This window comes from Arachis stenosperma, chromosome 10 (assembly GCF_014773155.1).
Source record: "Arachis stenosperma cultivar V10309 chromosome 10, arast.V10309.gnm1.PFL2, whole genome shotgun sequence".
NCBI classification, from domain to species: Eukaryota; Viridiplantae; Streptophyta; class Magnoliopsida; order Fabales; family Fabaceae; genus Arachis; species Arachis stenosperma.
Genome location: NC_080386.1, coordinates 126,799,387 through 126,814,198, shown reverse-complemented (window position 1 = coordinate 126,814,198; position 14,812 = coordinate 126,799,387). Strand labels below are relative to the sequence as shown.

The 14,812-nt window shown below is 32.9% G+C and overlaps 1 protein-coding gene across 1 annotated transcript; it reads right to left on the bottom strand.

The window, feature by feature from the left end:
* Positions 1-597: 597 nt before the first annotated feature.
* Positions 598-3,985, bottom strand: LOC130954435 (biotin carboxyl carrier protein of acetyl-CoA carboxylase 2, chloroplastic). Its single transcript, XM_057881171.1, has 7 exons — positions 3,625-3,985; positions 2,602-2,655; positions 2,331-2,488; positions 1,688-2,015; positions 1,347-1,418; positions 1,026-1,091; positions 598-935 (listed from the first exon to the last, which is right to left on the bottom strand). The coding sequence occupies exons 1-7, from the start codon at positions 3,751-3,753 to the stop codon at positions 912-914; spliced, it is 831 nt and encodes a 276-aa protein (XP_057737154.1). The 5' UTR covers positions 3,754-3,985; the 3' UTR covers positions 598-911.
* Between the last annotated feature and the right edge of the window lie 10,827 nt (positions 3,986-14,812).

Below are 14,812 nucleotides of genomic sequence, written 5' to 3'. Positions count from 1 at the left end.
TGTTTTATATTTAACTTATAAAAAGAAATGCGTGGTTGTAAAGTTTCTCGAAATATGGATTAAATATATTCTTAACATCCAATAACTCCTTCAATTATACAGTGCTCGGTTCATTCTTGATGGAATTTAAAGTAACATTCGTTTCCAGTGAACATACTCATCCGTCAATGCAAAAAGAGAGAATAATGATCGTTATGTGCAAAGTTTGTAGGAAAAGACTACTGGCATCCTTTTAGAAATAGAAAGACTACTTTTGATATAATATTCAAGTATTCATGTTAGAAATTTTACACAATTAGTAGTCAAAGCTCAGCTTGCTTTCTCTTTTTTTTTTTTTTTTTTTTTTTTGTCGTCTTTACAACACAACACACCCTCTCACACTACATCGGATGTAGTTGTTCGGGAGGCATATGATATGCCACTTGAACCAAGCTTCCAACCAAATCTCAGCTTTTAAAATCTCGACATGGTATTAAGACCAAGTAAAATATAAAATCGTGCTACAGAAGTACAGATGGATGGGCTACGGATTTGTTGCATGTTGAGTATTTGATATAGAAAGATGCTATATAACAAACATAACAGCCAACAGATACATAGAAAGAACCCATCAATAATCAAATGCATAAAAGCTTCAACACTACAAATATCAAAACTGCTTATAACTACATATTCGAATATTCCATTCTGATATATTATGCGGTGCTTTTATGTCTAAAATATCTCTAAAAATATGAAGAGGTGTACGGGCGAAGGGGACTAAGAAGCTAAAGTTTTCTCAAGAAGTGACAAAATAGTATGACTCAAGTTCAACAAATTTCTCACCAACAGAAAACCTAAAAAACATCAAATCCTATGCTATCCAACAGGAAACATCCCCATCACCTTGGAACTAACATCCGTTCCGATACTCACGGAGCTATTACAAGGAGAGGCTGCATAGATGACAAGAATTTTAATTAGAAAATTCAAGAATAGAGCTTGTAGATGTGCTGCCATATGAGAGAGAGAGAGAGAGAGAGTACCGTGTCTACACTGACTGGTTTCCCATCTTCAACTAGTATCTCAGTTATTGTTCCTGTTTGATCAGCCTGCCATCAAAACAAGCAAAGAATTAGAGTGCTATAATTTGGCTACACGAGATGGAATTCAAAACACTTTACCAAGTAAATGCTATAATTAGAGTGCCTTGTATTATAGATTTCAGTATATTACTATATGGAAGTGGTTAACTAAAACAATAATGAGATACAAGTAGTACAAAATAAATGGGGAAGCAAACAAGAAATCAAAAAAGGGAACGATTCGTGGGAATAAACAAGAAAACAAACAAATAATATGCGTACCTCGATTTCATTCATCAGTTTCATAGCCTCAATAATGCATACGACCTGTCCTTTTTGTACTTTATCTCCCACCTAAAGCAGAAGCGAAAATTATTAATGCAGAACTAATGTCCTTGATACCATGTATGCTTTGTAGATGGCATGTGACATCTATTTGACATCACTTTGATCCTCAAAAATGCATGCGACAGCTATTTGAGATTTTCTTTTTTATGAATTTATTTAATATCACATGTATCTTTCAAGAACTAAAACGATGTCACATGGATCTTTCAGGAAAAGCTATTGTCACATGTAACTTTGAGGGACCAAATTGATATTGAAGTGTGGTGCTGCTGTACCTTGACAAATGGAGGTTCACCAGGAGCTGGACTCCTATAAAAGGTTCCCGCCATTGGACATTTCAGCGGTGGGTGACCTGATGTGCTTGCTTTTCCAGGGGAAGGTAAGGCAGGTGCTGCTTTTGCAGGTGGAGAGCTTGCAGGAGTGGAAGATGCTGCCGCTGGTGGTGGTGGAGGTGGCAGAGAAGGATATGCAGCATAATGCATTGGTGCTGATGCCGGGGCTATAACCTGGGAAGGAGGCTCCAAAGCTTCCTTTTTCCTTATCATGAGCTCACAATCTGACTGTTTAAGTTGCAATTCCACAATATCTCTGGAATCTACAAGCCTACCAAAGAAAATAACATCATATAAGAACAATTGAAACAATTCATGTCCTAAATTAGATAGGACTTGATTTTTTTGTATTGTAACTATGTAATATAACAAGTTTTATATAGGCATCCGAACATATATTGCCACATAATCAAAAGTAACTACCTTGATACCTTATTACTTAAATGGTCATCTAAACGAATGAATTTGATTAGGTGATAGGGTGAAACTTTTTGAACTATTAGCACATCATAATTAAACTCAAGTAGATATGCAGATAGAGAAAGGGTCATGCAATTTCATGCAGGGTGTGGCGACTTAGTCTTACTTTACAAGGTCAGCCACTTGAGCCATGAATGCAGAAACCAAAGATGGATCTGTGGTAGTGCCACCGGGTTTCCCATTCTGGTCTTCTTTCTCATTTGGTGCGGCGACTTTAGGTCCACTGACCAATACAGGTGCAGAGTTTTCAATAGTAGTAACAGCCTATGTTGCACAAATCATGGTAATTAATGTGAAATGAACTTGATCTCAAGTCATCAAGAACATAATTTAACAATAGGATGACAATTTTCGTCCGAATTAAAAGTGAAACTAACCTCACGGCGTTGTGCTTGAAGCTTCTGGACAGAAAATTGCTTCCCATTAAGGCACTGCAGGAAATAATAGTAAATCGAAAAAAAGGATTAACAAGAAAAATTGAAAAATAAATAAATAAAAGTAATTGCAAAGCATTTGACACATTGATTATTATTAATCAGTGGATAAATACCATACCACTTTTACGAAAATGAAATTTTATCAATGGATGAACTCTGAATTTCTCAGCACATAGGAAATTAGTGGCATCCAATAAAATGAATATAATGAATTTCTATCTAAAAGGGAAAAAATGCTGAAAATCTTCAATTGTAGTCTCCCATTAAGGGAAATTAACTATATATGAAAGCATTAACATGCACATAATAAAAACTTATACACATTCTAAAATATACTCATGCATTGATGCATATTTGACTATTAGAAATATTATTCATATGTCACCTCCTATCAGCTTAAGTTTTTGGGACAAGTGATTTCAAGGCATTGCCAATTTTTATGATAGAAATGCTTGAATATTGCTACAGCTATTGTCCGAAAAACATTAATCACCTTAGCAGAATTGCCTCTAAGATCTAACATATTGCTATGTTTTCCTATATCTATAACTTTGTATTAAAGTAGGCCTTTTTATGCTCAGAACTAATTCTGTCATGAAAACAGAGAAAATGAAAAGAAAATCAATCAATTATTAAGGTGCTTGCCCTTTCTTCAGTACTAAAATAAACCAGATGATCAAAACACCTGAAAATATAATCCAAGAAAAGCTATGGAATCTGTATATAACAATACATATCGTATGTAAATGCTGGGGGAAAAAATAGCAACAGGAAGTTAAGGGAAAAAAAAAGAAAGGAAAAGATGAAGCAATATCATTTTAACTTTTAAAGGACCAGCACCACAGAAACTACATTGGAATTCGCTGAGTATATTTTTTGCTGAAAATAATAATATAATAAGGGTGTTAACAATTCAAAACGAGATCCGTTTTACATTCTACACAAATAAGAAATCAGCCATACCCGAATCCCAGATGAAGCTGACTCAGCAGCCAAAGATCCAAACGAGAGAGATGGCTTGAAGAGCTTCTGGGAGTTCAATCCCAAAGAAGGAGAAGGGCACTTGGGACATGGGACCGTGAAAGAAGCCATTTTTGGAACCAACCCCCACAAAAATAAAAAACCAAGCTTTCTTATTGTTAGCCAAAAGGGGTGCTTGATCTGCAAGGAATGGCGCAAATGGCGATGTGGGTCGGTAGAGAATATAAGCTTGGAGGCGTTAAGATCCAAGAAGGGTGAATATTGGAACCTGGGAAGAGAAGAAGAAGGCAAATTGTGAAATGTGAAATGTGAAATGCGGAGTGGATGGAGAATACAAAGATGTGTGTTTTAGAGAGACAAGTGGATTTTGTTTACGAGAGAAATAAAATTTGAACTTAGATATATTTTTATAATATAAAAAAACTTTTATTCTTAATTTTTTACAATCACTTTAAATATTAAAAATAAAAATAAAAATATTAGAAACTAATAATTTTTATTAATATTAGTCAATATTTTAGACCAGTACTTGATTTTTATATTATTAGAACTTAGAGTTTAAAATTTAAAATCAAATATAAAAATACTTTGATATTTTTATTGGCTAAATATTGATAGAAAATAATAAATTGTGTTGGTCATATAATATAATTCTAAAAATTATAAAAAAAATATACATAAAAATAGTATATATAATACTTTTTATTATACGTATGAATTTAATTTTTATAAATATATTATAAATATATTAATTTTCAAATTTATTATTTAGTAGATCATATAAATATATTTTATTTCCTTTTTGGTTAGGGTACTTACTGAGTTACTTTGGCCTTCGATGATTACGATGCAACCATCAATGTCACGCAGTTTAAAGTTAACAAACATGGTACAAAGAATAAAATCATGTGTCATGGTCTCAAGTCATTGGTTTTGCATCAGCATTTGTATCAGAGACATGTTTTGGTGTTTCCCTCCAACGAATCCATGTGTAACAGCCAGCCAACAACATCAGCATTGGATTGTTCGTCTTCCTGATCCAAAGGTCATGGCTACTTATACGTTGAAACAATCAAGGGCTGTAACTGTAAGTGGCCGATTTGTTTGGTCTAACATTTTGGAGAAATATTTTATAAAATAAGTTAAAACTGATGTAAAATTAATATTTAAAATTATTTAATAAATTTAATTAAATTATTATTTAATATTTTTTAATTATTAATTTCATATAAAAATAATTATATGTGAATCTTTATCTTTAAAATAATAAAAATTATAAAATAACAATTTAAATAGTCATGATTAAATTTATAATTTTTGTTATGTATAAATTTATATCTTAATTTTAAAATTAATTATATTTTCACTTTTTTTTATTTCATTAACTTTGTTCTTAATCCCACATTTTAAGTGTTTCCTTATTTGGACATAAGTTGAGTTAGTTCAATAAAATTATTTAAATTTATAATTCTTTGAATAGTTTTGTCAAAAATTTTAAATAATTTGTCGAACTAATTCAATCTTTTATGAATATTATGATAATTTTAATTTTTTATAGTTAAAATAGTTAATATTCAATTTTTTATATTCAAAATACTAGTTTATTTTAAATTATATAAAAATTTGCAAGCCAACTCAAACTTATAAATCCGCTCGAATAACATAACCATAATCAATATATATAATCTAATTATCTATCAATTATAGTTTATGTGCTCCAACAAAATCATATACAAACATATTACTGTGAAACTTTATATAAAAAGTATTAATATATAGATATGTGGTTCTCTTTTATCATAAATAATTTAATTGGATATATCACATTCTAGTTTAACCCATTAAATTTTTGATTTTTTGGCTATAACTCAGCTCAAGTAAACTTATAAATCGAAATCTTATTAAAATTAAATAAACACGTTTTACATAAGAATACGTGGAGTACGTATTTTGTTCTCCTAACTGATTTATCCAATAAAATCAAATAAAATCAAATAATTACGTGTCAATTCAAATCGGCACAGAAATTCCATAACACTTCAAAACAGTTACAAAAATAAATACTGATAACCATTTCAAATACAACAACTTTATAAATATAAGTGACTCACTAGATCACAGGTACGTTATTCACTCTGAATATCATTTCTATTATTCATACTCTTACTGACTTGTGATCCACTTGGTCTGAGAGAGGCGACTTTGAACTTGCAACTCAATTAACTCTACTTTAGAATGGTTATCCACGGAGGAACATTTTTAATAAAATAAACAAAGATATTATAATTTAGATATGTCAAAAATAAAAATAAATGCATTATCATATATTTAGCAAACATGAATTTTATAATTATATGTGTGTAAGATTATAAGTTTTATTGTAAATTAAAAATATGAAATACATGATCTATATATTAATATAAATAATTATAATATATAATATATATAATTGAATTAGTTTGCATGTCAATGAATTAAGTTTGAGCAATGCTAGGGAACCAAAGGGTACTAGCAAAAAATCAGTCAAATACTTGTGGGTGAATCCAAAATCTCTACGAGTTAATATATATGGATGTTTCTTCTGCTAAGTATCAGAATGTTTCTTTTTCATATTAAATGGATATTCTTTTATATATTTTTCGATTTTTTTTATTGCAAATGTGAATGTCTCGATTTTTTTTTCTTTTGTTAAGTATTAGGATGTTTTTTTTTATATTAAATGAATGTTTTTTTATAATCCCTCTCATGGCTATTCTGATGAGAAGCACGGGACTTGAATCCGGAACTGAAGCCTATCAACGCCGTGTCTATGGGGAATGCGAAGGGAGTTTGTGATAGCGCCATGAATGTGAATGCAACCGGGGATGGTATTAGTGCAATGCATAGCCAACCAGTCCTTGTAAAGTACAATTTGCTACCAATATAGTCAGGTAGAGCCGAAAGCAAGCGACCGAATAAGGAAAAGGAGGCATACACCATCACAAGTGTAGAAATGTCACAACTCGTATCCACTGGCTCCGCAATCTATCCCAAGTTATTGCTGTACACAAGCCCAATAGTTCCTCCGCAAATGTAAGTAACATAGTAGAGCCAGAAATCCAGCCTTCCAAGAACGGCGCCGCCACACTGCTCTTTTTCCAGCATCCTTTTGCAGCTAATTGAAGAAGTGGTTGAGGAGGAAAGAGGAGAAGGTTTTGTCGGTGACGAAGTCGAAGGTGAATTTCGTGTTGAAGCAGTTGTTTTGGATGCGCTTGTTGAGGGCGTCCCGGAGAGCATAGAAGTCACCGGCGCAGCATTGGTGAGAGAGAGGTCTGTATGTGTGATTGTTGTAGGTGAGTAAGTTAATATGAGAGAGAAAAGGAAGGCTTTTATAGGTTTTAATTAGGTTTACTTAATTAATTTTAAATTTTTTAAATTTTGAATTCCATAAATTTAAAATTAATTATTAATATAAATTATTGTGGTTTTGTTTAGTTTTTGCCTGGTAACCTTTTGGTTCCATATACTTTTCCATTAAGTTTACTTAAGTTCAAATTCGACTCATTTAATACATGAGTTTAAATTTTTGTTTAAGCTCGATTCACAAGCTCACCTTATCGAGCTCTTAATGAGTCAAGTTCGAGTTGACTCACAAACTAATTTGACTTATTTTCAATCCTAATTATAATATAAAATCTAAATATTATTATTATTATTATTATTATTATTAATGGTATATATGGTATTACTATTTTGGAGATAAATATAAATCAGTATTTAAAAAATTGTTGCGCTGACAAAATGATACTTGATTTTTGTTATTAACAAAATAATTTTTAAAAGATTTTAAAATTTGATAAAAACATCCAAATATAAAAAGCATTACATCACGTTGAACAAAAACGCTGATTTGGGGATCGAAAGAGTTTCAGTGATGATGGCAGAGAGCTCCAATGGTGTTCCCGATGAGGAGGAGAGCTTGCAGCTGCGACGATGGCGTTTCCAAATCTCGCCCATTCCTCAGAACCCGACTCAGAATTTGATCACATCCATAGAACCTCTCCATTTGCTCCCCTCTCTTCCTTCCACTTTGCAAGAACTCCAATAACCTCAACAGCTGAGCAAGATCATAGAGGGTCGTTGCAGTTTCTTTCTTCTCTTTTCCCTTTTCGTCCCTTAAAAGGGTGCGATAGTCTCGAGATAACAGTGACGACAGGGACAATGACTCTCTCAGCAACGAGTCCAATCTTGTTGTGGTCATCGAGGCTGAGATTGAGAAACCAAGAGAGAGTGTTCTCGTGGAGGAAATCATGGGCATGGGACTTGACGCAGAAGAGTAATTATGGAACAATTTTTTAGTCAGTAAGACGGCAGTGGAAGAGTGAGTCACTCTTGGAGAGTCGAGTGAGTTGGTGGAGCGAATCAACCTTGGAGGAAGAAGAGGAAGCGGAAGAAGTGAGGAAAGAGATTAGGATTTCGGGTTAGGGGTGAGGAGGCGAGAGGGAGTTGGAGTGAGAGGGATAAAGTTGGTTATTGTCGCAACTACAAGCTCCTCTCCTCGTCGAAAATGTCATTGGAGTTCTCTGCCACTATCACTAAAGTTTTTCCAATTATCAGAGCTATTGCGATAAGGATGAAATGGATGACCATGAAAGAATCATCTTTTCCATGATGAATAGCTACATTATCAAAGCTCTTACATTTATGATAGTGGAAAATATTTGCCTCCTTGCATGTATAAATAGACAACCTCAGTGCATGATATGGACACAACAATAATAAAAACAAAAGCAAATGCAATTCTCTCTCTCTTTACTTTTAATACTTCTTTCTATCTTTGTATATATATATATATACACACATTACAATATATAATATTATTATATATATATATATATATATATATATATATATATCATTATTGAGCTAATTATTTTAATGCTAGAATATTCTATTTATACATCTATATTTTATATTTAATAGATATCTTTTATTTATTTTACAACACGTTATCAGCACGAGACTCTGATCAAATTTTTAAGAAGACTCAGGTAACAATTTTTCATTATGTCGAAACTCTCTCGTCTTGAATTCAATGCTCTTGATATATCTGGAAATAATTATTTATCATGGATATTAGATGCTGAAATCCATCTTGATTCAATGGATCTTGGAGATACCATTAAGGCTGAAAATAATGCATCCTAGAAGGATAAAGCCAAAGCCATGATTTTTCTTCGTCGTCATCTTAACGAAGGATTGAAAAATGAATATCTCATATTAAAAGACCCTGCAGATCTTTGGAAAGACCTTGAAGAAAGGTATAATCATCAGAAAACGGTGATACTTCCTCAAGCCCGATATGAATGGACGCACTTGCGTTTACAAGATTTTAAATCTATAAATGAATATAATTCTGCAATATTTTGAATCACCTCACGAATGAAATTATGTGGGAAAAAGATAACTGATCATGATATGTTGGAGAAAACTTTCTCAACCTTCCATGTCGCAAATGTGCTCCTGCAGCAGCAGTATCGAGAAAAAGGGTTTAAAAAATATTCTGAGTTAATTTCTTGCATTCTTGTTGCTGAACGCAACAATGAGTTGTTATTGAAAAATCATGAAGCGCGCCCAGCTGGCGCCGCCTCATTTCCTGAAGTAAATGCGGAAAATTACCCCAGAAGAGGTAAATGGCAATGTTTTAATAACAAGAAAAATTATGGAAGGAAAAAGAATTATGTTCAAAAGAGAGGATCTCACCAGAAGTGGGATAAAGAAAGAAATATCGGGCAAAATAAATCAACAGAGGATAAGTGTTTTCGTTGTGGTGGAAATAGTCATTGGTCACGTACCTGTCATACCCCAAGACACCTAGTTGATCTTTATCATGCATATTTGAAAAAGGACGACAAGGAAAAAGAGTCGAATTTCGTTTCAAATGATGCTGAAAATTCCACCATTCATTATGATGTATCTGATTTCTTTGAGGATCCTGAAGGAAATATTGGTCATTTGATCAATGATGGAATAGTTTAATATGTGGAATTGTGAAGTATCTATGTAAATAAATAATGTATAGAACTTATTGTTAAGTTTTATTTTCTATGTATTTAAGTTTCAAATGTGATGTACATAAATAATGAAATATTAATGTTTATAAATTTTGAAATCATTAAATGTGTCAAGTTTTAAAATAAAATTTCAGTATATGACATTATTTTTATGTGCAGTATTTCTTAGAAAAATAATTCCGATCAAGTATTCAATTTAAACTGTGCATACTACTCATTTTATTATTATTTGTATTTGAAGAAAATGACATGGATATATAATGAAGATGTATGCCTTGCGGATAGTGCAAGTTCGCACACTATTCTCAAAAGTGATATATATTTTACCCATCTCGTACCAAAAGGAGAATGTGTTAATACTATTATTGGCTCAGGCAATGTGATTGAAGGCTCCAGAAAAGCTATAATTTTGTTTCCTGGAGGAACAAAATTCATAATAAATAATGCACTATTATCTACCAAGTCTCGAAGAAACTTATTGAGTTTTAAAGATATTCGCCGAAATGGATATCATATTGAGACTATGAATGAGGAAAGTCATGAGTACTTATGTATCACAACTCATGATTTAAATAAAAATGTTATATTAGAAAAATTACCCTCACTTTCTTCTGAGTTATATTATACCAAGATTAGTGCAATAGAATCACATGCCATCGTAAATTAGAAGTTTACTAGCCTAAATGAATTCATAACTTGACATGATAGATTGGGTCACCCAAGAACAACCATGATGAGAAGAATTATTGAAAACTCTCATAGACATTCACTAAAGAACCAGAAGATTCTTAAAACTAGTGAATTTTGTTGTGCTGCATGTTCTCAAGGAAAGTTAATTTTAAAGCCATCACCAGTAAAGATTGGATTTGAGTCCCCTGAATTCCTAGACAGGATTGAAGGTAATATATGTGGATCTATTCATCCACCATGTAGATCTTTTAGATATTTTATGGTCCTGATAGACGCATCTTCGATATGGTCATATGTGTGCTTATTATCTTCTCGCAACCTGGCGTTTGCGAGATTACTGGCTCAAATTATTCGATTAAAAGCACAATTTCCAGAAAATCCAATCAAAGCAATTCGTCTTGATAATGCTGGTGAATTTACTTCCCAAGCTTTTGATGCTTATTGTATGGCTAATGGAATAAGTGTTGAACATCCAGTAGTTTATGTTCACACACAAAATGGGTTAGCAGAATCATTTATTAAGCACCTCCAATTAATTGCTAGACCCTTGCTTATGAGAACAAATCTCCCAACCTCGGTTTGAGGACATGCTATTTTACATGCCGCAGCACTTATTCGTTTGAGGCCAACGAGTTATCATCAGTTCTCTCCTATGCAATTAGCTTTTGGCTAGCAGCCAAATATTTTCCATTTAAGAATATTTGGGTGTGCGATATATGTTCCCATTGCACCACCTAATCGCACCAAAATGGGACCCCAAAGAAAATTGGGGATATATGTTGGATATGATTCTCCCTCTATAGTGAGGTATCTTGAGATACAAACTGGATATGTATTTAAAGCCCGGTTTGCAGATTGTCATTTTGATGAATCAAAATTTCCAACATTAGGGGGAGAGAATAAGCTTCCTGAAAAGGAGCTTAACTGGAATGCATCATCGTTGATGCATTTAGATCCTCGATCAGGGCAATGTGAACTGGAAGTTCAAAAGATTATATATTTGCAAAGAATAGAAAATGATTTGCCTGATGTATTTTCCGATACAAAGAGGATAACTAAATCTTATATACCAGCGAAAAATGCCCCAATTCGAATTGATGTCCCGGTAGGACAAATAGCCATTAAAGCAAATTCACGCCAGAAGCGTGGCAGGTCTGTCGGTTCCAAAGACAAAAATTTTCGAAAGAGAAAAGAGGTAAATAATATTCCTGTTGAAAAAGACATAGTAGAGACACCTGCAGTTGTCCAAAATTCTGATATAGTGTTAACGCCAGAAGACGTTCAGGTACCTGAAAATTGTGAAAATGATGAGATCTCGATAAATTATGTCTTTACAAGAGAGAAATAGGACCGAAATAAGACAATTGTCAATGAAATATTTGCATATAATGTGGAATTAAATATCATGTATGAAAGTAAGGATCTTGAGCCAAGATCAGTCAAAGAATTTCGACAAAGGAATGATTGGCCAAAATGGAAAGAAGTTATGAAGGCTGAGTTAGACTCACTTGCTAAACGTGAAGTCTTTGGACCTGTAGTCCGTACACCAGAAGATGTAAAACCTGTTGGATATAGGTGGGTATTTGTGAGAAAATGAAATGAGAAAAATGAAGTTGTGTGCTATAAAGCCCGACTTGTGGCACAAGATTTTTCACAAAGGCCCGATATAGATTATGAAGAAACGTATTCTCCTGTAGTGGATGCGATAACATTGCGTTATTTGGTCAGTTTATCTGCATATCATAAACTGCATATGCATTTAATGGATGTGGTAACAGCCTATTTATACGGCTCATTAGATCGAGATATCTATATGAAAGTCGCTGAAGGACTAAAGATATCTAAATCATCCAATGAATATTCACAGGGGTTATACTCAGTTAAATTGCAAAGATCTTTATATGGTCTAAAGCAATCTGGACGAATGTGGTATAATCGTCTTACTGAGTATCTGGCCAAAAACGGATTCAAGAATGATGATATCTGCCCCTGTGTTTTCATAAAGAAAACTGCATCTGGATTCATTATTATTGCTGTGTACGTTGATGATTTAAATATCATTGGGACTCCTGAAGAGATTCCAACAATTATAAAAACTATAAAAGAAGAGTTTGAGATGAAAGATCTTGGAAAGACTAAGTTTTGTCTCGGCCTGCAGATCGAGCATATAAAAAATGGGATTTTTATTCATCAAATAACATACACAAAAAAGATCTTGAAGAGATTTTATATGGATAAGTCACATCCCTTGAGTACCCCAATGATTGTAAGGTTTTTTGATGTGGAAAAGGATCAATTCCGTCCTAAAGAAGAGAATGAAGATATCCTTGGTCCTGAAGTACCATATCTTAGTGCCATTGGAGCGCTAATGTATCTTGCTAATAATACAAGACCCGATATATCATTTGCTGTGAATTTACTAGCAAGGTATAGTTCTTCTCCAACCAGAAGACATTGGAGTGGAATCAATCAAATCTTTCGATATCTTCATGGAACGGTTGATATGAGATTGTTTTATCCCTATAGATCCAAGTCACAACTAGTTGGCTATGCAGATGCCGGATACTTGTCTGATCCACATAAAGGGAGATCTCAAATAGGATACATGTTCACATATGGTGGTACAGCTATATCATGGAGGTCCACGAAACAGACGATAGCAACAACCTCCTCTAATCATGCTGAAATACTAGCGATTCATGAAGTTAGTCGTGAGTGTTTTTGGCTGAGGAGCCTGATTTAATATATTCCATCATCATGTGGACTGACTGATCATAAGATAGCTCCAACTGTCTTGTTTGAAGATAATACAGCATGCATTGCTCAACTTAAAGGCGGCGGATACATCAAAGGTGATAGAACTAAGCATATTTCTCCCAAATTCTTCTTCACCCATGATCTTCAAAATCTAGGGACAATTGATGTCCAACAGATTTGCTCAAGTGACAATCTGGCAGATTTATTCACAAAGTCACTTCTAAAATCCTCCTTTAAAAGATTGGTACATGAGATTGGGATGCGCCGATTTCGAGACATTAAATGATGTCGGCAAGAAGGGGAGATTGTACTCTTTTTTTCTTGGTCAGGTATTTTTCCCATTGGATTTTCCTTGACAAGGTTTTTAATGAGGCAGTCCCCATCACTAAAGGATATTGTACTCTTTTTCCTTCACTACGGTTTTTTTCCCACTGGATTTTTCTTTAGTAAAGTTTTAACGAGGCGATAATCTTTAATGGTCATCTAAGGGGGAGTGTTGCGATAAGGATGAAATGGATGACCATGAAAGAATCATCTTTTCCATGCTGAATGGCTACATTATCAAAGCTCTTACATTTATGATAGTGAAAAATATTTGCCTCCTTGCATGTATAAATAGACAACCCCAGTGCATGATATGGACACAGCAATAATAAAAACAAAAGCAAATGCAATTTTCTCTCTCTTTACTTTTAATACTTCTTTCTATCTTTATATATATATACATATTACAACATATAATATTATTATATATATATAAATCATTATTGAGCTAATTATTTTAATGCTAGAATCTTCTATTTATACATCTATATTTTATATTTAATATATATCTTTTATTTATTTTACAACAAGAGCAGCGCTTTTGTGTTTAATGTGACGTTGTTTTTACGTTTGGATATTTTTGTTAAATTTTAAAATTTTTTAGAGATCATTTTATTAATAACAAAGATCAGGTATCATTTTATCAAAGTCAAAATTTTTGGATATCAATTTGGTATTATCTCTAATATTTTGAGAATACAAATTGAATATATGAGCTACACGTAAAAATATTGAACCAATTTGATAAATACATGATCTTCTGTGCAGTTTATTGGTAGTGAAAGGAGTAATGAATTTTGTATACAAATGGAATTTGCAGGAGAACTTTAGATGGTGGTGCTCAAATGAAACATTTGGGTAGAAATGAAAAAAAAAATATGTGTATTATGATGTTTAAAAGATATTGTTTAATTGCTAAAATAAGTTAAATAATTAATTTTAAATTTAAAAGTATAAAAATTAAAATATTTTAAAATATTTTAAAGTTACTATAAAAGATAATTTAAGTAAAAATTAAATATCAAACAAAAGGCACCATAAAATTAGCAAAAAAAATCATTAAGACGAGATTTGTATAAATTATCTGTCACGAAAATAAAATTAGAGATCTGTCAAATTCTACAAAAATGTAGATTCACTCCCCAAAAATAAATGAGAACAAGCAGGAAAAGAAGTCTTATCCCACAGAGACCCGCTAAATAGAGGTGGTAAGCAACGAGGCAAGTAAAGGCGGGTTTTTGTTCTATCCGCCCCGCCCCGCCGTACAACAACTCGTATAGAACCCGTTCCACTTCTACGCACGGGTAGTAAAACGTTGAACCATAACCCGTCTCGCTTCTACCCGT

Coding starts and splice junctions, on each gene's coding strand:
- LOC130954435 (XM_057881171.1), bottom strand. CDS start 3,753: ATGGCTTCTTTCACGGTCCCATGTCCCAAGTGCCCTTCTCCTTCTTTG. Junction 2,489..2,601: donor TTCAAGCACAACGCCGTGAG/GTTAGTTTCACT, acceptor TGTGCAACATAG/GCTGTTACTACTATTGAAAA. Junction 1,419..1,687: donor GTGAACCTCCATTTGTCAAG/GTACAGCAGCAC, acceptor CTTCTGCTTTAG/GTGGGAGATAAAGTACAAAA.